Genomic DNA, 22,683 nt, shown 5'->3' on the forward strand with positions numbered 1-22,683 from the left:
AGGGTGAGAGAGAGGAGGGTGTGTGCATGTGAACAAACCAGAGAGAGAGGAGTCAGTCATTCACACAGTGACAGGAGTGGGAGATGTTCATCTTACCTGTCCGTCGGTAAACTGGTTGAATTGTTGCTGGCCTTGCTCCGTTTGTGTTATCTGAGAACAAACCAGAGAGAGAGGAGTCAGTCATTCACACAGTGGTTCTCACATCCACTATGAAAACCTACACTTCTGTTCAAATGCAACTGTAGGCAATGGACAATATAGAAGTCAATTCATGAAACAATATAGAAATACACAATCGTATAATATTTGTATTGGTTACTACCTTAACAACGTTAATGTTATTGTATAAACTAGTATAGTGATACCAGACCAGAGATTACATTACAGAGATGAAGTGTCCACACACATATGATGCGATACTATACATTGAAAAGGTTCTTGTTCAGTACCTGTACCTGCTGAGTGTTACCCAGCGTCTGGATCTGTCCCTGAACCACCTGTGTGCCAGAGACGGGCTGTGCCAGCCGGATGTACTGCAACTGACCAGTGTTCAGCTGCACCTGCACACAACCACCACACGGGGGAGACAAACATCCACTTTAGGCAGGGGAGGTCATAGAAACACAACACAAACGTCATTATGTTCGTTGAGCTAGTTAGTTAGTGTCAAAATGGGGGAGAGGAAGGTTCAACCAGCTCTCTACAGTGTGTTTGGAGATTGATCGCCAACTTAAGAAAATGTGTTGTATTTATTTCATTAGAACATTTGAAATGATTTAACTTTCCAGTTAGGTCACTCAAGGAGAGAATCTCCCCTCCCCCTTCCCTCCCTCCCTCCCTCCCTCCCTCCCTCTCTCTTACTGGTATCTGCTGGATCTCGGCGGAGTTGGTGAGGATCTGCTGCATGACCTGCATTGTCTGTCCTGACTGCACCGTCTGGGTCTGGCCCTGGGACGACGCCTGTACTATCTGGACCTGCTGGTCCCCAACCTGCATGGTCATTGGAGCACTCTGGTGGTGGGGGTGGGAGAGGGAGAATGTTAATTCTTAAACAACTGGTCAGAGTGTGGTGACTGTGACCATGTAATGATTGACATTGGGCTGGAAAACCTGGGCCTAATAAGTAGATTACAGTTAGAGTGGGACAACAGAGAGCGATGACAAGGCAGGGTTGAAAACCCCCCCTCATCCTACAAGCTGACAGACGATGATATGGTCGTGTCAGGCAACCCAGTCTCTCCAGGATTGGCTGATCGGATCTGATGAACGTCCCTAATATGCAACAATAAAAAAATCTAACGGCGGTTTTAATGAGCCGGCTGCTGCTGAGAGACAGCAGGGCTCTCGGGGTGAGGGGGCGGGGGTAAACTCAGTGAACTAGTGATGCAGCCAAACACAAGCTTCCTGCTAATCTTCCTGATTCAATGTGGAGGGGTGCCCTCCGGTGTGAAATTTCCACTAGGATCAGATCTAGGATCAGCGTTCCCTCCCCCAATGCTAACAATTTAGTGGGAGAAATGTAAAATCGATCAGCGTCCAGGGGCAACTTCACACTACACTGAGGTGTGCTGGGCTGGGAGGGGGTTTCAGATGGGGACGGGGCGGCTGAGGAGCGGTGTTTACCGTGATGGGTGTGCCCTGTGACTGGGCTACCTGCACCTGCTGTAACTGTTGCATTGTGGCCCCCTGCAGCACCTGAAGAGGGGAGGGAGGAGGGAGGAGAGAGAGAGGAAGCTTTACAAAGATGACTACGAGCACATGCAGAGCGCACAGGAACACACACACATACAGTAGACAGGTGTCGTCAGATCACACACACAACAATGAGCATGTGAGCACAATGAAATGCTGCATAGAACAAAAGTGATGTGCAGAATTAATGAAGGAATAGCAGCTGTGAAATCCAGGTATAGTGAAGTTAATGAATATAAAGACGTAGCCTACAGTAGGAAATGGTAGTTATGTTAATATAAAGATGTATCCTATAGTAGGAAATGGTAGTTAAATTAATATAAAGATGTAGCCTACAGTAGGAAATGGTAGTTATAGTAATATAAAGATGTAGCCTACAGTAGGAAATGGTAGTTATAGTAATATAAAGATGTATCCTATAGTAGGAAATGGTAGTTATAGTAATATAAAGATGTAGCCTACAGTAGGAAATGGTAGTTATAGTAATATAAAGATGTAGCCTACAGTAGGAAATGGTAGTTATAGTAATATAAAGATGTAGCCTACAGTAGGAAATGGTAGTTATAGTAATATAAAGATGTATCCTATAGTAGGAAATGGTAGTTATAGTAATATAAAGATGTAGCCTACAGTAGGAAATGGTAGTTATATTAATATAAAGATGTAGCCTACAGTAGGAAATGGTAGTTATAGTAATATAAAGATGTAGCCTACAGTAGGAAATGGTAGTTATAGTAATATAAAGATGTAGCCTACAGTAGGAAATGGTAGTTATATTAATATAAAGATGTAGCCTACAGTAGGAAATGGTAGTTATATTAATATAAAGATGTAGCCTACAGCCTACAGTAGGAAATGGTAGGAAATGGTAGTTATAGTAATATAAAGATGTAGCCTACAGTAGGAAATGGTAGTTATATTAATATAAAGATGTAGCCTACAGTAGGAAATGGTAGTTATAGTAATATAAAGATGTAGCCTACAGTAGGAAATGGTAGTTATAGTAATATAAAGATGTAGCCTACAGTAGGAAATGGTAGTTATAGTAATATAAAGATGTAGCCTACAGTAGGAAATGGTAGTTATATTAATATAAAGATGTATCCGACAGTAGGAAATTAAGGTTTGGTTTCCTAACAGATCAGTCCATTAGGGACTTTGTGACCTGAGAGGGCATTTGACAGAACTGGTACGACAGTGACGACTAGTGACAAAGCTCTTTGCAGTCAAGTCTGGAGACACACACGATTTAAGATCTCTCTCTCTTCACCCTCCTCCCTCGCTCTCAATCTCCAGATAATTCTTGCTTTTAAAAATGACACTTTATCCACCAGTTCTTCTGTTCCCTCCAACCCCCTGGCCTCTTGACTGTTACCCAATAGTGATGCACCCTGGACTAGTCATCTCTTCTAAGGTGCCAGTCATTTGGTGACCTTCCTTGCTCTGCGACTAAGTGGACTGCAGCAGCAACAGTAGTAGCAGTAACATTAACAGCAGCAGATATTAACAGTAGCAACAGTTCTGGTCCGACTGTGGAACTGCGACAGCTCAATGAACTTAAGGCAGCATGGGGGGAGAAACATAAAATACATTCAAAAAAAGAGCGAGAGAGAACAAAAAGAGAAAAGATAAGACAGACTAGGGGTGGTGGGGACCAGAGAAGACGACAAACTAGGGATGAGGGGGTGGGGGTTCCTCCTCTTCAGAGAGAAGTACAGTGGAGGGGTGGAGAGCAGTCTCACAGGGACTCCCAGCTATACAAGCAGTGGTCCTGATCTGCACACTTCAGTCACTCCCCTCTCCACTGGAGGTCCGTAACACATTAAACAGTAACACACTAGGATGCGTCTCAAATGGCACCCTACTCCCTACATAGTGCACTACTTTTGACCAGGGCTGCACTCTATTCCCTACATAGTGCACTACTTTTGACCAGGGCTGCACTCTATTCCCTACATAGTGCACTACTTTTGACCAGGGCTGCACTCTATTCCCTACATAGTGCACTACTTTTGACCAGACACAGCCCTAGTGTGTTACTGTTTAATGTGTTACGGACCTCCAGTGGGGAGGGGAGTGACTGAAGTGTGCAGATCAAATGGCTCTGGACCACTGCTTGTATAGCTGGGAGTGTGTGTGTGTTGGGTGTGTACGGGTCAATCATCCCTGCTGGTGGGAAAGAGTTGAAGCCAAAGTGGGGATCGGCTCTGCTTGCCAACGATAATATCAATAAAATCCACTGTTAATGCCGTTATTCCCCCATTCACACTGGACTTCACAGGGTTGTTGACTGGGTATGTTAGGAGAGCTTGTGTTCTGCCAGGCTGTGTGGTGTGTTATACTTAAGCAACAAGGCCCAAGGGGGTGTGGTATATTAAGCATGACAACGTGGAGTGCCTGGATACAGCCCGTACCTTTATTGCTATTATAAACTGGTTACCAACATAATTAGAGCAGTAAAAATACATGTTTTGTCATGCCCGTGGTATACGGTCTGATACACCATGGTTGTCAGCCAATCAGCATTCAGGGCTGTCACCACCCAGTTTATAATATGCCTTTGCCTATGCTGTATGTCGGTACCTTACTGGTTATTTGCAGTCTGTGTGGTGCGTTGTGTGTGCAGCGCGTATGAGCGTGTGTGTGTCTATTCTCCAGCGTACCTGTCCTTGCTGTGGCTGTGCGATAATGATCTGTCCAGGCTGGAGGGTGGTAGTCTGTTGTCCTGTGGCCTGCTGGCCCTGCTGCTGGCCCTGCTGCTGACCCTGCACTTGGACCTGACCTGGCTGCTGAGCCAGGGTGAAGTAGTACTGAACCGGCTCTGCTGGGGCCACTGACTGACGCACTTCCTCCTGTACACACACACAGGAAGAGAGAGAGACACGAGGGAGAGGGTGAGAATGGAAGACAGAGAGAGCGAGAGAGAGGAGGATAACAGAGTGAAGGGTAGAAAGAGAAGCATATCAGTCCATTACATCTCCATTAATTATTTTGCCAGCGTAATACAATAAGCGAGAGGCCCGATAAATAACTAATAAGCTCTGGATGGATGAGTAATGTGATTCTGAATGGAGGTTCTGTCCCAAATGGCACCATAATACCTAGGTAGTGCACTGCTTCTGAACAGGGCCCTATGGGTCTGCCCTACAGGGTGACATTTGGGACACTAACCAGAGGATCCATTACTTTCACGTTTTATTAGTCTTATGTACGGGATATACATGGTATACATGGTCCAACTAAACACTTACTAGCAGCTTCTCAACAATAAGAAATCAAAAATAATAGGAACAAAGTAAATGCATTAGTAAATCCATTATCACTGTGATGATCAACAACATTTTTCACAAGATCACTTCAGACTGAAAGGGATCATTTCTATTCATAAAAAAAAACAAGGCCTTGATACATTGTTGAGAATGTTCTAAATCAAAGTGTGAAAGGAAAGCTAATTTAGTGACACATTGGACATGATCAACCATTAACAAGTCTGTACCCTCGTGCCTATATATATACAGCCCAAAATCAGTTAGAGCAATGCCACGGCAAGGCCTCATCACAAGTACAGGGTAACAGTTCCCTAAAAGCTACTGGTTGGTTGATCTTCCATGGGGTAGCGTAGGAGGTAGCCGATTTGCCCGTCACCAGAAGTGTAAACACCCCTCTCCCAGCTCGATGATGACACAGCTGAGAGTGTAGGATGTTTACACCCCTGGTCACAGATCAGGTCAACTATATTGATTTATGGATGTACTGATAGAATACCATCATTTTAGGTAGGTCACAACTTACAAATGCTTGGGAGGCACTGCCTAGTCTAAAACATGTACCACCATCAAACTGTAATGTGGCAGAGGGCATCAGTTAACACGGTGGTGATTATGTTGATAGTGATTACAAGCTATGGGGTATTGGTGGTACTGTTGAGGGATGTTGGAGGTAAGGGTCAGCCAGACGCTGCAAACATCCGACTGAAAGCCCTCACTGACCGAACACCAGCTTCCAGTCAAGGATGTTTACAGCGCCTCCAGGCTGCCAGGAGTGGTACTACACCCTGCGGGGTCCTGAAATGAAATGCAGATGGACTCTCACACACTACCTGTCGTTTAGGGGGCTTGAGCTCATCCCGGGGCACGATGTCGATGAGGAAGTCAAACTGGTCGAACTTTGTTATCGCCATGGCAATGTCGTTCCTCTGAAACACAGGATAAAAGTTGAGGGTGAACATTAGGCTCCTCATTCAGTATGTGCAGAAACTAGACTAAATATAAAACCGGCTTTCTACTTCTGCTGCTCTCTCCAAATATAGCCTTTTTGAAAACGATTGAAGAAAAGACCGTTTATATAATCTTCTAGGTCATACCCGAACATTCTGCAGCTTTGTAAACAATACTAAAAGGAGCTCTCTCACAGTGGAACTGTAAAAGCCTACTTCAATCTCACACACACACACACACACTTACATATCGTAATATTATTTTGGACAATATATCGATACTTTGACTCCAAGTATTGATCAGTAAAAAGTATAATATATATATTTTATTTTTTATTATTATAATTTTTAAAAATATAGTTTTTGCCTAGGTAGCGTTAGCTAGCACTAGTCGGCTGTACCTGCGCCAAAACTTCCTGTATTTTCATCCTACATCTTCTTTTTAACTAGTGAGAAGCATCTAAGTATCGTAACAATATCGTATTGTGAGGTCCCTGGCAATTCCCAGCCTGAACATTCACCATGTAAAAAACAGCAGGAATGGGCCCACTGTAAGAAACGCCAGATGAGCAACAGACGTATTCTTAGCATCACTGTCCTACTGGGCTCCCCCTTCTAGAGTGTGTGTGTGTGTGTGTGTGTGTGCATGTGTGTGATTTTCCATTGGATATTAAGTCCCCACCATCAGTCTATTTATAGTGCTGTGATTAATATCTGGTAACACCGGGTCACATCCACAGTTGTTATATTGATGAGTGTCACCATGGTGACCCTAATCGGCGTGCTGTCAGCACAATGGAACTCTGGCGAGAGCCGGAGTGTGTGTGAGAGAGAGAGATTGAGTGTGATTGAAAGCAGAGCTGTCTTATTAACAACACACACAGACTAGGAGCATACGCCAGACACGTATCACCATCTGTGGTGTAGAAATGTAATTAACATGCCAAATTGGCATTCTATTTCAAGGTTAACAGAGCTCAACCGAATTACGTTTTCACTCTGAATTTATAGGAGTGAGATTTGACTTTGTAATTCAGCCCCACTGTTATGAAGCCATGTTGAAGGACAGCATTTGCCAATATATTGTACAAAGCAGTATCCCACACACACAGGTATGTGAATAGATGGAGATGAAAGAAGTGGGGTATTCTGTTTAATGTTTCAGTGTGTGGCTGACTGTCTGGTCGACCCTTAACACCCAGGTGTGACTGGCCCTGGCTTTCCAAACCACTCTGATCAACACTCTCTTCTCTCTCTTCAACGTCTCTCTCTCCCTTCTCTCTCACACACTCTTTCACAATCTTTCACTTTGTGTCTCTCCTTCTCTCTTGCCCATTCCCTCACTCATTCTCTCACTTTGGCTCTCCCTCTTTCCCACTCTCGCCATCCCTTTCATCACACCAGGATCCATGTAATTCCCCTGGCTCTGGGATCAGAGAGCAGGCAAAATGGCATTTGAAGTAAAAGTGGGTCACGGGAGCCGAGCTCTGCTTTCACAGTCGACACAGAGAGAGAAGGAATTTAACAGAGCAGGTCCTCAGGGGATGGCCGTGTGGGGCCTCTACACACACACACACACACACACACACACTGGGACCAGTACACTACGTGAGGTATTTACATGTGAACTTGGGCCAGCAGACTACATGCGTGAGGTATTTACACGTGAACTTGGGCCAGCAGACTGCATGCGTGTGGTCTTTACACGTGAACTTGGGCCAGCAGTCTGCATGTGTTGTCTGTGTGAATGTGTGTGTGACCTCTATACAGACCAGGGAGGGTGTGACTGACCTGTAGGGTGCGTCTCTTGTTGTCTTCAGTGTGGATCCAAGCCCTCAGTGTGAGCTCTGTGATGAAGATCTGAGCTGCCTTGGCAAACAGCACCGGGGCCTCTGCACTGATCATCTATGGAGACATTGAGATGACATGTTAAAAACTAATATAGTATAGATAGACCGCCCGTATCCCTTGCTGCGAAAGGGGGGAGACCTAACCTTTAGAAAACCTTTCCACAGAGTGACATTTAGAAGTTGGCCTGGGCAGGAGGTGGGCGATGAAACAGGCTGCAGGAGCTGCTGGGTCATGGCTAGCATCACGCCCATCTCTGTCACACTCTGGGTCATGGCTAGCATCACACCCTCTCTGTCACACTCTGGGTCATGGCTAGCATCACGCCCCTCTCTGTCACACTCTGGGTCATGGCTAGCACCACGCCCCTCTCTGTCACACTCTGGGTCATGGCTAGCACCACGCCCCTCTCTGTCACACTCTGGGTCATGGCTAGCACCACGCCCCTCTCTGTCACACTCTGGGTCATGGCTAGCATCACACCCCTCTGTGTCACAATCTGGGTCATGGCTAGCACCACGCCCCTCTGTCACACTCTGGGTCATGGCTAGCACCATGCCCCTCTGTCACACTCTGGGTCATGGCTAGCACCACGCCCCTCTCTGTCACACTCTGGGTCATGGCTAGCATCACACCCCTCTCTGTCACACTCTGGGTCATGGCTAGCACCACGCCCCTCTCTGTCACACTCTGGGTCATGGCTAGCATCATACCCCTCTCTGTCACACTCTGGGTCATGGCTAGCATCACGCCCGTCTCTGTCACACTCTGGGTCATGGCTAGCATCACGTCACACTCTGGGTCATGGCTAGCATCACACCCTCTCTGTCACACTCTGGGTCATGGCTAGCATCACGCCCCTCTCTGTCACACTCTGGGTCATGGCTAGCATCACGCCCCTCTCTGTCACACTCTGGGTTATGGCTAGCATCACACCCCTCTCTGTCACACTCTGGGTCATGGCTAGCATCACGCCCCTCTCTGTCACACTCTGGGTCATGGCTAGCATCACACCCCTCTCTGTCACACTCTGGGTCATGGCTAGCATCACGTCACACTCTGGGTCATGGCTAGCACCACGCCCCTCTCTGTCACACTCTGGGTCATGGCTAGCATCACGCCCCTCTCTGTCACACTCTGGGTCATGGCTAGCACCACGCCCATCTCTGTCACACTCTGGGTCATGGCTAGCATCACGTCACACTCTGGGTCATGGCTAGCATCACGCCCCTCTCTGTCACACTCTGGGTCATGGCTAGCATCACACCCCTCTCTGTCACACTCTGGGTCATGGCTAGCATCACGCCCGTCTCTGTCACACTCTGGGTCATGGCTAGCATCACGTCACACTCTGGGTCATGGCTAGCATCACACCCTCTCTGTCACACTCTGGGTCATGGCTAGCATCACGCCCCTCTCTGTCACACTCTGGGTCATGGCTAGCATCACGCCCCTCTCTGTCACACTCTGGGTCATGGCTAGCATCACACCCCTCTCTGTCACACTCTGGGTCATGGCTAGCATCACGCCCCTCTCTGTCACACTCTGGGTCATGGCTAGCATCACACCCCTCTTTGTCACACTCTGGGTCATGGCTAGCATCACGTCACACTCTGGGTCATGGCTAGCACCACGCCCCTCTCTGTCACACTCTGGGTCATGGCTAGCATCACGCCCCTCTCTGTCACACTCTGGGTCATGGCTAGCACCACGCCCATCTCTGTCACACTCTGGGTCATGGCTAGCATCACGTCACACTCTGGGTCATGGCTAGCATCACGCCCCTCTGGGTCATGGCTAGCACCACGCCCCTCTGTCACACTCTGGGTCATGGCTAGCACCACGCCCCTCTCGGTCACACTCTGGGTCATGGCTAGCACCACGCCCCTCTCGGTCACACTCTGGGTCATGGCTAGCATCACGCCCCTCTCTGTCACACTCTGGGTCATGGCTAGCATCACGTCACACTCTGGGTCATGGCTAGCATCACACCCCTCTCTGTCACACTCTGGGCCATGGCTAGCACCACGCCCCTCTCTGTCACACTCTGGGTCATGGCTAGCACCACGCCCCTCTCGGTCACACTCTGGGTCAAGGCTAGCACCACGCCCCTCTCTGTCACACTCTGGGTCATGGCTAGCACCACGCCCCTCTCGGTCACACTCTGGCTCAAGGCTAGCATCACGTCACACTCTGGGTCATGGCTAGCATCACACCATCTCTGTCACACTCTGGGTCATGGCTAGCACCACGCCATCTCTGTCACACTCTGGGTCATGGCTAGCACCACGCCCCCCTGTCACACTCTGGGTCATGGCTAGCATCACACACTCTCTGTCACACTCTGGGCCATGGCTAGCACCACGCCCCTCTCGGTCACACTCTGGGTCATGGCTAGCATCACACCCCTCTCTGTCACACTCTGGGTCATGGCTAGCATCACGTCACACTCTGGGTCATGGCTAGAATCACGTCACACTCTGGGTCATGGCTAGCATCACACCCCTCTCTGTCACACTCTGGGTCATGGCTAGCACCACGCCCCTCTCGGTCACACTCTGGGTCATGGCTAGCATCACGTCACACTCTGGGTCATGGCTAGCATCACACCCCTCTCCGTCACACTCTGGGTCATGGCTAGCATCACAACACACTCTGGGTCATGGCTAGAATCATACCCCTCTCTGTCACACTCTGGGTCAAGGATAGCATCACACCCCTCTCTGTCACACTCTGGGTCATGGCTAGCATCACGTCACACTCTGGGTCATGGCTAGCATCACACCCCTCTCCGTCACACTCTGGGTCATGGCTAGCATCACGTCACACTCTGGGTCATGGCTAGCATCACACCACTCTCCGTCACACTCGGGGTCATGGCTAGCATCACGTCACACTCTGGGTCATGGCTAGCATCACACCCCTCTCTGTCACACTCTGGGTCATGGCTAGCATCACGTCCCTCTCTGTCACACTCTGGGTCATGGCTAGCATCACACCCCTCTCTGTCACACTCTGGGTCATGGCTAGCATCACGTCACACTCTGGGTCATGGCTAGCATCACACCCCTCTCTGTCACACTCTGGGTCATGGCTAGCATCACGTCCCTCTCTGTCACACTCTGGGGTCATGGCTAGCATCACACCCCTCTCTGTCACACTCTGGGTCTAAGGCTAGCATCACGCCCCTCTCTGTCACACTCTGGGTCAAGGCTAGCACCACGCCCCTCTCTGTCACACTCTGGGTCATGGCTAGCATCACGTCACACTCTGGGTCATGGCTAGCATCACACCCCTCTCCGTCACACTCGGGGTCATGGCTAGCATCACGTCACACTCTGGGTCATGGCTAGCATCACACCCCTCTCTGTCACACTCTGGGTCATGGCTAGCATCACGTCCCTCTCTGTCACACTCTGGGTCATGGCTAGCATCACACCCCTCTCTGTCACACTCTGGGTCATGGCTAGCATCACGCCCCTCTCTGTCACACTCTGGGTCAAGGCTAGCACCACGCCCCTCTCTGTCACACTCTGGGTCATGGCTAGCATCACACACTCTCTGTCACACTCTGGGTCATGGCTAGCATCACGTCACACTCTGGGTCATGGCTAGCATCACACCCCTCTCTGTCACACTCTGGGTCATGGCTAGCATCACGTCACACTCTGGGTCATGGCTAGCATCACGTCACACTCTGGGTCATGGCTAGCATCACACCCCTCTCCGTCACACTCTGGGTCATGGCTAGCATCACGTCACACTCTGGGTCATGGCTAGAATCACACCCCTCTCTGTCACACTCTGGGTCAAGGCTAGCATCACACCCCTCTCTGTCACACTCTGGGTCATGGCTAGCATCACGTCACACTCTGGGTCATGGCTAGACATCACACCCCTCTCTGTCACACTCTGGGTCAAGGCTAGCATCACACCCCTCTCTGTCACACTCTGGGTCATGGCTAGCATCACGTCACACTCTGGGTCATGGCTAGCATCACACCCCTCTCTGTCACACTCTGGGCCATGGCTAGCACCACGCCCCTCTCTGTCACACTCTGGGTCATGGCTAGCACCACGCCCCTCTCTGTCACACTCTGGGTCATGGCTAGCACCACGCCCCTCTCTGTCACACTCTGGGTCATGGCTAGCACCACGCCCCTCTCGGTCACACTCTGGGTCAAGGCTAGCATCACGTCACACTCTGGGTCATGGCTAGCATCACACCATCTCTGTCACACTCTGGGTCATGGCTAGCACCACGCCCCTATGGGTCATGACTAGCATCACACACTCTCTGTCACACTCTCATGGGTCACACTCCATGGCTAGCATCACACCCTCTCTGTCACACTCTGGGTCATGGCTAGCATCACGCCCCTCTCTGTCACACTCTGGGTCATGGCTAGCATCACGTCACACTCTGGGTCATGGCTAGCATCACACCCCTCTCTGTCACACTCTGGGTCATGGCTAGCATCATGCCCCTCTCTGTCACACTCTGGGTCAAGGCTAGCACCACGCCCCTCTCTGTCACACTCTGGGTCAAGGCTAGCACCACGCCCCTCTCTGTCACACTCTGGCTCAAGGCTAGCATCACGTCACACTCTGGGTCATGGCTAGCATCACACCATCTCTGTCACACTCTGGGTCATGGCTAGCACCACGCCCCTATGGGTCATGACTAGCATCACACACTCTCTGTCACACTCTGGGCCATGGCTAGCACCACGCCCCTCTCGGTCACACTCTGGGTCATGGCTAGCATCACACCCCTCTCTGTCACACTCTGGGTCATGGCTAGCACCACGCCCCTCTCGGTCACACTCTGGGTCATGGCTAGCATCACGTCACACTCTGGGTCATGGCTAGAATCATACCCCTCTCTGTCACACTCTGGGTCATGGCTAGCATCACGTCACACTCTGGGTCATGGCTAGCATCACGTCCCTCTCTGTCACACTCTGGGTCATGGCTAGCATCACGTCACACTCTGGGTCATGGCTAGCATCACACCCCTCTCTGTCACACTCTGGGTCATGGCTAGCATCACGTCCCTCTCTGTCACACTCTGGGGTCATGGCTAGCATCCCACCCCTCTCTGTCACACTCTGGGTCATGGCTAGCATCACGTCACACTCTGGGTCATGGCTAGCATCACACCCCTCTCCGTCACACTCGGGGTCATGGCTAGCATCACGTCACACTCTGGGTCATGGCTAGCATCACACCCCTCTCTGTCACACTCTGGGTCATGGCTAGCATCACGTCACACTCTGGGTCATGGCTAGCATCACACCCCTCTCTGTCACACTCTGGGTCATGGCTAGCATCACACCCCTCTCTGTCACACTCTGGGTCATGGCTAGCATCACGTCACACTCTGGGTCATGGCTAGCATCACACCCCTCTCTGTCACACTCTGGGTCATGGCTAGCATCACGTCACACTCTGGGTCATGGCTAGCATCACACCCCTCTCTGTCACACTCTGGGTCATGGCTAGCATCACGTCACACTCTGGGTCATGGCTAGCATCACGTCACACTCTGGGTCATGGCTAGCATCACACCCCTCTCCGTCACACTCTGGGTCATGGCTAGCATCACGTCACACTCTGGGTCATGGCTAGAATCACACCCCTCTCTGTCACACTCTGGGTCAAGGCTAGCATCACACCCCTCTCTGTCACACTCTGGGTCATGGCTAGCATCACGTCACACTCTGGGTCATGGCTAGCATCACACCCCTCTCTGTCACACTCTGGGTCATGGCTAGCATCACGTCACACTCTGGGTCAAGGCTAGCATCACGCTCCTTTCTGTCACACTCTGGGTCATGGCTAGCATCACACCATCTCTGTCACACTCTGGGTCATGGCTAGCACCACGCCCCTCTCTGTCACACTCTGGGTCATGGCTAGCACCACGCCCCTCTCTGTCACACTCTGGGTCATGGCTAGCATCACACCCCTCTCTGTCACACTCTGGGTCATGGCTAGCATCACGTCACACTCTGGGTCATGGCTAGCATCACACCCTCTCTGTCACACTCTGGGTCATGGCTAGCATCACGCCCCTCTCTGTCACACTCTGGGTCATGGCTAGCATCACGTCACACTCTGGGTCATGGCTAGCATCACACCCCTCTCTGTCACACTCTGGGTCATGGCTAGCATCATGCCCCTCTCTGTCACACTCTGGGTCAAGGCTAGCACCACGCCCCTCTCTGTCACACTCTGGCTCAAGGCTAGCATCACGTCACACTCTGGGTCATGGCTAGCATCACACCATCTCTGTCACACTCTGGGTCATGGCTAGCACCACGCCCCTGTGGGTCATGACTAGCATCACACACTCTCTGTCACACTCTAGGTCATGGCTAGCATCACACACTCTCGGTCACACTCTGGGTCATGGCTAGCATCACACCCCTCTCTGTCACACTCTGGGTCATGGCTAGCATCACGTCACACTCTGGGTCATGGCTAGAATCACGTCACACTCTGGGTCATGGCTAGCATCACACCCCTCTCTGTCACACTCTGGGTCATGGCTAGCACCACGCCCCTCTCGGTCACACTCTGGGTCATGGCTAGCATCACGTCACACTCTGGGTCATGGCTAGCATCACACCCCTCTCTGTCACACTCTGGGTCAAGGCTAGCATCACGTCACACTCTGGGTCATGGCTAGCATCACGCCCCTCTCTGTCACACTCTGGGTCAAGGCTAGCACCACGCCCCTCTCTGTCACACTCTGGGTCATGGCTAGCATCACGTCACACTCTGGGTCATGGCTAGCATCACGTCACACTCTGGGTCATGGCTAGCATCACGTCACACTCTGGGTCATGGCTAGCATCACACCCCTCTCTGTCACACTCTGGGTCATGGCTAGCATCACGTCACACTCTGGGTCATGGCTAGCATCACACCCCTCTCTGTCACACTCTGGGTCAAGGCTAGCATCACACCCCTCTCTGTCACACTCTGGGTCATGGCTAGCATCACGTCACACTCTGGGTCATGGCTAGCATCACACCCCTCTCCGTCACACTCTGGGTCATGGCTAGCATCACGTCACACTCTGGGTCATGGCTAGCATCACACCCCTCTCTGTCACACTCTGGGTCAAGGCTAGCATCACACCCCTCTCTGTCACACTCTGGGTCATGGCTAGCATCACGTCACACTCTGGGCCATGGCTAGCACCACGCGCCTCTCTGTCACACTCTGGGTCATGGCTAGCACCACGCCACTCTCGGTCACACTCTGGGTCATGGCTAGCATCACGTCACACTCTGGGTCAAGGCTAGCACCACGCCCCTCTGTCACACTCTGGGTCAAGGCTAGCATCACGCCTCTTTCTGTCACACTCTGGGTCATGGCTAGCATCACACCATCTCTGTCACACTCTGGGTCATGGCTAGCACCACGCCCCTCTCTGTCACACTCTGGGTCATGGCTAGCACCACACCCCTCTCTGTCACACTCTGGGTCATGGCTAGCATCACACCCCTCTCTGTCACACTCTGGGTCATGGCTAGCATCACGTCACACTCTGGGTCATGGCTAGCATCACACCCTCTCTGTCACACTCTGGGTCATGGCTAGCATCACGTCACACTCTGGGTCATGGCTAGCATCACGCCCCTCTCTGTCACACTCTGGGTCAAGGCTAGCACCACGCCCCTCTCTGTCACACTCTGGGTCATGGCTAGCATCACGTCACACTCTGGGTCATGGCTAGCATCACGTCACACTCTGGGTCATGGCTAGCATCACGCCCCTCTGGGTCATGGCTAGCACCACGCCCCTATGGGTCATGGCTAGCATCACACACTCTCTGTCACACTCTAGGTCATGGCTAGCATCACACACTCTCTGTCACACTCTGGGCCATGGCTAGCACCACGCCCCTCTCGGTCACACTCTGGGTCACTCTGACACCACGTCACACTCTGGGTCATGGCTAGCATCACACCCCTCTCTGTCACACTCTGGGTCATGGCTAGCATCACGTCACACTCTGGGTCATGGCCAGCATCACGTCACACTCTGGGTCATGGCTAGCATCACGTCACACTCTGGGTCATGGCTAGCATCACACCCCTCTCTGTCACACTCTGGGTCATGGCTAGCATCACGTCACACTCTGGGTCATGGCTAGAATCACACCCCTCTCTGTCACACTCTGGGTCAAGGCTAGCATCACACCCCTCTCTGTCACACTCTGGGTCATGGCTAGCATCACGTCACACTCTGGGTCATGGCTAGCATCACACCCCTCTCCGTCACACTCTGGGTCATGGCTAGCATCACGTCACACTCTGGGTCATGGCTAGCATCACACCCCTCTCTGTCACACTCTGGGTCAAGGCTAGCATCACACCCCTCTCTGTCACACTCTGGGTCATGGCTAGCATCACGTCACACTCTGGGTCATGGCTAGCACCACGCGCCTCTCTGTCACACTCTGGGTCATGGCTAGCACCACGCCACTCTCGGTCACACTCTGGGTCATGGCTAGCATCACGTCACACTCTGGGTCAGGCTAGCACCACGCCCCTCTGTCACACTCTGGGTCAGGCTAGCATCACGCCTCTTTCTGTCACACTCTGGGTCATGGCTAGCATCACACCATCTCTGTCACACTCTGGGTCATGGCTAGCACCACGCCCCTCTCTGTCACACTCTGGGTCATGGCTAGCACCACACCCCTCTCTGTCACACTCTGGGTCATGGCTAGCATCACACCATCTCTGTCACACTCTGGGTCATGGCTAGCACCACGCCCCTCTCTGTCACACTCTGGGTCATGGCTAGCACCACGCCCCTCTCTGTCACACTCTGGGTCATGGCTAGCATCACGTCACACTCTGGGTCATGGCTAGCATCACACCCTCTCTGTCACACTCTGGGTCATGGCTAGCATCACGTCACACTCTGGGTCATGGCTAGCATCACGCCCCCCTGTCACACTCTGGGTCAAGGCTAGCACCACGCCCCTCTCTGTCACACTCTGGGTCATGGCTAGCATCACGTCACACTCTGGGTCATGGCTAGCATCACGTCACACTCTGGGTCATGGCTAGCATCACGCCCCTCTGGGTCATGGCTAGCACCACGCCCCTATGGGTCATGGCTAGCATCACACACTCTCTGTCACACTCTAGGTCATGGCTAGCATCACACACTCTCTGTCACACTCTGGGCCATGGCTAGCACCACGCCCCTCTCGGTCACACTCTGGGTCACTCTGACACCACGTCACACTCTGGGTCATGGCTAGCATCACACCCCTCTCTGTCACACTCTGGGTCATGGCTAGCATCACGTCACACTCTGGGTCATGGCCAGCATCACGTCACACTCTGGGTCATGGCTAGCATCACACCCCTCTCTGTCACACTCTGGGTCATGGCTAGCATCACACCCCTCTCTGTCACACTCTGGGTCATGGCTAGCATCACGTCACACTCTGGGTCATGGCTAGCATCACACCCCTCTCCGTCACACTCTGGGTCATGGCTAGCATCACGTCACACTCTGGGTCATGGCTAGAATCACACCCCTCTCTGTCACACTCTGGGTCAAGGCTAGCATCACACCCCTCTCTGTCACACTCTGGGTCATGGCTAGCATCACGTCACACTCTGGGTCATGGCTAGCATCACACCCCTCTCCGTCACACTCGGGGTCATGGCTAGCATCACGTCACACTCTGGGTCATGGCTAGCATCACGTCCCTCTCTGTCACACTCTGGGTCATGGCTAGCATCACACCCCTCTCTGTCACACTCTGGGTCATGGCTAGCATCACGTCACACTCTGGGTCATGGCTAGCATCACACCCCTCTCTGTCACACTCTGGGTCTAAGGCTAGCATCACGCCCCTCTCTGTCACACTCTGGGTCAAGGCTAGCACCACGCCCCTCTCTGTCACACTCTGGGTCATGGCTAGCATCACACCATCTCTGTCACACTCTGGGTCATGGCTAGCATCACGTCACACTCTGGGTCAAGGCTAGCACCACGTCACACCCCTAGCACCACGCCCCTCTGTCACACTCTGGGTCAAGGCTAGCACCACGCCCCTCTCGGTCACACTCTGGGTCATGGCTAGCATCACGTCACACTCTGGGTCATGGCTAGCATCACACCCCTCTCTGTCACACTCTGGGTCATGGCTAGCATCACGCCCCTCTGGGTCATGGCTAGGGTCACGCTAGCTCACGTCACACTCTGGGTCATGGCTAGCATCACGCCCCTCTCTGTCACACTCTGGGTCATGGCTAGCATCACTGTCACACTCTGGGTCATGGCTAGCACCACGCCCCTCTGTCACACTCTGGGTCATGGCTAGCACCACGCCCCTCTCTGTCACACTCTGGGTCATGGCTAGCATCACGTCACACTCTGGGTCATGGCTAGCATCACACCATCTCTGTCACACTCTGGGTCATGGCTAGCACCACGCCCCTATGGGTCATGGCTAGCATCACACACTCTCTGTCACACTCTAGGTCATGGCTAGCATCACACACTCTCTGTCACACTCTGGGCCATGGCTAGCACCACGCCCCTCTCGGTCACACTCTGGGTCACTCTGACACCACGTCACACTCTGGGTCATGGCTAGCATCACACCCCTCTCTGTCACACTCTGGGTCATGGCTAGCATCACGTCACACTCTGGGTCATGGCTAGCATCACGTCACACTCTGGGTCATGGCTAGCATCACACCCCTCTCTGTCACACTCTGGGTCATGGCTAGCATCACGTCACACTCTGGGTCATGGCTAGCATCACACCCCTCTCCGTCACACTCTGGGTCATGGCTAGCATCACGTCACACTCTGGGTCATGGCTAGCATCACGTCACACTCTGGGTCAAGGCTAGCATCACACCCCTCTCCGTCACACTCGGGGTCATGGCTAGCATCACGTCACACTCTGGGTCATGGCTAGCATCACACGTCACACTCGGGGTCATGGCTAGCATCACGTCACACTCGGGGTCATGGCTAGCATCACGTCACACTCTGTCACACTCTGGGTCATGGCTAGCATCACGTCACACTCTGGGTCATGGCTAGCATCACGTCACACTCTAGGTCATGGCTAGCATCACACCCCTCTCTGTCACACTCTGGGTCATGGCTAGCACCACGCCCCTCTGTGTCACACTCTGGGTCACGGCTATCAGAAGGGTTCCTGCTAGATGTCCAGTATGTTAGTGATCTGCTGACCTTCCTCCTCACACTTAAGCTGCTACTGCTTATCTCTCTCGGGAGGAGCCCTACTTGGACACGGATACGGACACACACTCCCCATGCCTGTCCTCTCAGAGCAGAGCAGGAATAGCCCTGTAGGGTGATAAGCTGATGATGGTCTAATGGGATCAGTGTGTATATTTCAACATAGAATGTGACGTGGGACTCAACATGGGAGGAGGTAAGATTCCAAATAACGTGCCAAGTCAAAATGTTTCCTACACAATGAGCTAATGGATGCTGTGTTCATTTCAGCCAGCTGTGTAGCCACACCTCAGCTCCAAAATACTATATATTGTTATCTGAGTGGGGTGTTGATGAAGACTTCATAGAGCAATCACAGAAGGCGGGGACCTGCCTCCTACCTTCACATCTTCGTCCAGCTTCATGATTTTCTTGATTCGGGCGAGAGGCAACTCCTGCACGCGGAAATCCTTCTGAAACAGAGCCAAGGGGTGTTAGGGGCAGGTCATGTGGAAACCACTTGTGAGATGTGTGTGCCTTTGTATGTGTGTGTGTGTGCACACGAGTGTGCGTTTCAGAGGGAGGCCGTGACATACCACCGTGAGGTTCCTGATCTCTTCCATGACGCGGGGCCAGAAGGACTGTAGGCTCTGCTGGGCATCGCTGCCCCCGGCGCCAAACGAATCTGCAGACATGCTCACTGTACAGGGGAGAAGCGAGAGGATCAGACAAAAACACAACATCTACCCCAGGAACCAACTAAACCAACAAGTTGACTGACAATGGCACCCAAAGGCTGCACTGGCCAGAGCTCTAGGAACTCGGTAGGTTAACTTACAATTAGAATACATAGAATTATAAATATAGCGGGTCGATTCTATTTCTGTAGCAGCCCATTAATCCTGTGTGTTGACGTGCCTAATGACAGATCGCTGCATGAATCTGAATGGCTCAATCACATTAGTCGCCTACAGCTCCTGGTCTGTCATGTCACTGTGTGGGGTATTACAGCTCCTGGTCTGTCATGTCACTGTGTGGGGTATTACAGCTCCTGGTCTGTCATGTCACTGTGTGGGGTATTACAGCAGACTAAACTCCACTCTATGGTCATGGAAGTTTACACCAATGGAGTGGAACAGAGACCAGTCTGTCATGTGTGGGGTATTAGTGACCCCAAGTCTGACGACAGGCCTGAGTGCCCGATGTGTGTGTGTGTGTGTGTGTGTGTGTGTGTGTGTCACTCCAGGAGCTCAGAGTATCCTAAATAGAGCTCTATTCCAATCCCTCGAATAACAACTCCCCACCACACCAACACACGCACACACACACACACACACGTCATTGTGTAACGTGAGGCCGGAGTCTGGCTCCAAGGGGACACGCCAGGTTACTATGGCATGCCAGGAATTCTGCTGTGAATATTGGCCTGCTTGTCTGAGCCTGCAGTGCTGGAGAGTCTACACAGCTATCTCCCTCCCTTTCTCTTCTTCCCCGGGAAGAATGGGCAGGCGACGAGGGTAAAGGGAAACACTAATAGCTGGGTGTGGTGTGTGTGTCCGTTGGATTAATGCTGGTCAACTGTACATGATGAGACAAAGTGCCAGAGGCTGGAACAGGGAAAGAGACAGGGTAGGGCAGGCTGTAGCAGTGCGACAGCTATGCCAACCAGCTATGTGGGTCAGACATGATGATGAGAGGGGGAGAGGGAGAGAAAAGCATGACCACATAAAGACTAGTCCGGTCTCTCAGCCATTGGCCACAGCTGAGCTCACGTCCTCCAGCAGCTCAAAACACAAACAGCATGAAAAAAAAAAGAGAAAAAAGAGCATTCCGTTCCGTTATTTTCAAATGGAATCAATCAGAATGGAGTCAGGGGCCTCGATGAATCAATCAGAATGGAGTCAGGGGCCTCGATGAATCAATCAGAATGGAGTCAGGGGCCTCGATGAATCAATCAGAATGGAGTCAGGGGCCTCGATGAATCAATCAGAATGGAGTCAGGGGCCTCGATGAATCAATCAGAATGGAGTCAGGGGCCTCGATGAATCAATCAGAATGGAGTCAGGGGCCTCGATGAATCAATCAGAATGGAGTCAGAATGGAGTCAGGGGCCTCGATGAATCAATCAGAATGGAGTCAGGGGCCTCGATGAATCAATCAGAATGGAGTCAGGGGCCTCGATGAATCAATCAGAATGGAGTCAGGGGCCTCGATGAATCAATCAGAATGGAGTCAGGGGCCTCGATGAATCAATCAGAATGGAGTCAGGGGCCTCGATGAATCAATCAGAATGGAGTCAGGGGCCTCGATGAATCAATCAGAATGGAGTCAGGGGCCTCGATGAATCAATCAGAATGGAGTCAGGGGCCTCGATGAATCAATCAGAATGGAGTCAGGGGGTGAAGGGGTTGATAAATCAACCAGGGCTGATGCTGTGGCGGGCTTAGACAGCAACTGACCTCTAAAAGTGGCTGTGATGAGTTGGGCTGCCCAGTGTCCAGTTTAATTTCAAGGTTGATTAAAGTCCTGTTGCAAATCCCTAACCAGCTTCCACTTCACCTACAAAACAATCCCAGCACTCAAGAGGGCACAGATGAAAGTAACGGTGATGGGATTTTTAATCTTATGGTGGAGTCAGGCTAAGCCTACGATGACAAACTGAATGCCTTCTATGTCCTTGTCTAGTTGACTGTTCCTTTACTTGTACCTGAAACCTGTTCTGGTCTGAGTGACAAAGCAAAGAAACACTTTGCCTGAATAAATAACAGTATAAGGACACGTCTCCTTCCAGGAACACTGTTTTGTTTGTCTCTTTTTACAGCTCCAAGGCGGCCCAGAGTTTTGTGATGGATGCAGCAGGAGAGGAAGACATCTCTCTGTGTGTGTGTGTGTGTGTGTGTGTGTACCTGCACTTTCTCCAACTGGTATCCAGATAAGAAATGATGATTAGATGATTCACTTAACACCATTACAATTTACTATCAGGCAAATTACCACAGCAACAGTGCAATTTCCGCTGTGTGTGTGTGGGGGGGGGGGTTAAAAAAAAGCACACACACTTCAATTAACTAGGAGATAAATAAGTAAAGCCTAACCACCCCAGCTGTCTCCGCTTACACCCACCCACCCAACCTCAGCTGACTGAACTACCTACCTCAGGAGTGGGACTTTGCTCTCTCAGATGTGACTAAATGATCCGGATCTCTGAGTGACCCTACGACATTCAATATAAACGCCGCAGACCAAAAATCCCACAAAATGGGGGGAGGGGGGAGTGAAAGAGGGAAACATGCAACAATTTCAAAGATTTTTGTGAGTTACAGTTCATATAAAGAAGTCAGTCAATTAAAATACATTCATTGGGCCTTCATCTATGGATTTCACATGACTGGGAATAGAGATATGCATCTGTTGGTCACAGATACCTTAAAAAAGGCAGTTGCGTGGATCAGAAAACCAGTCAATATCTGGTAATCACTATTTGCCTCCTGCAGTGTGACTCTTTCGCATAGAGTTGTTCAGGCTGTTGATTGTAGCCTGTGGAATGTTGTCCCACTCCTCTTTAATGACTGTGCAAAGTTATTGGATATTGGAGGGGACTTACTGCCTAATTCTCTCTACACGCGGTCGTAGATGTCATGGAGGAATTGGGACATCAATTTTCAGCTTCCAGAAATGTTGTACAG

The 22,683-nt window shown here is 51.4% G+C and overlaps 1 protein-coding gene across 17 annotated transcripts in view; it reads right to left on the minus strand.

The window, feature by feature from the left end:
• LOC139392221 (nuclear transcription factor Y subunit gamma-like) overlaps positions 1-22,683 on the minus strand; it is a 45,446-nt gene that overhangs the window by 2,774 nt on the left and 19,989 nt on the right. For 3 of the 17 annotated variants that reach the window (XM_071140035.1, XM_071140041.1, XM_071140040.1), the window contains 9 exons: positions 19,594-19,697; positions 19,399-19,467; positions 7,700-7,813; positions 5,792-5,887; positions 4,356-4,544; positions 1,624-1,695; positions 862-1,011; positions 450-560; positions 97-150 (listed from right to left, as the gene is read on the minus strand). In XM_071140035.1, coding sequence (XP_070996136.1) covers positions 97-150; positions 450-560; positions 862-1,011; positions 1,624-1,695; positions 4,356-4,544; positions 5,792-5,887; positions 7,700-7,813; positions 19,399-19,467; positions 19,594-19,697 — 959 coding nt within the window. Of the gene's footprint in view, positions 1-96; positions 151-449; positions 561-861; positions 1,012-1,623; positions 1,696-4,355; positions 4,545-5,791; positions 5,888-7,699; positions 7,814-19,398; positions 19,471-19,593; positions 19,698-22,683 lie in introns of all 17 variants that reach the window. The other 14 variants (XM_071140034.1, XM_071140036.1, XM_071140037.1 and 11 more) reach the window with 7 other exon arrangements.

Source organism: Oncorhynchus clarkii, chromosome 32 (assembly GCF_045791955.1).
Source record: "Oncorhynchus clarkii lewisi isolate Uvic-CL-2024 chromosome 32, UVic_Ocla_1.0, whole genome shotgun sequence".
Classification (NCBI taxonomy): Eukaryota; Metazoa; Chordata; class Actinopteri; order Salmoniformes; family Salmonidae; genus Oncorhynchus; species Oncorhynchus clarkii.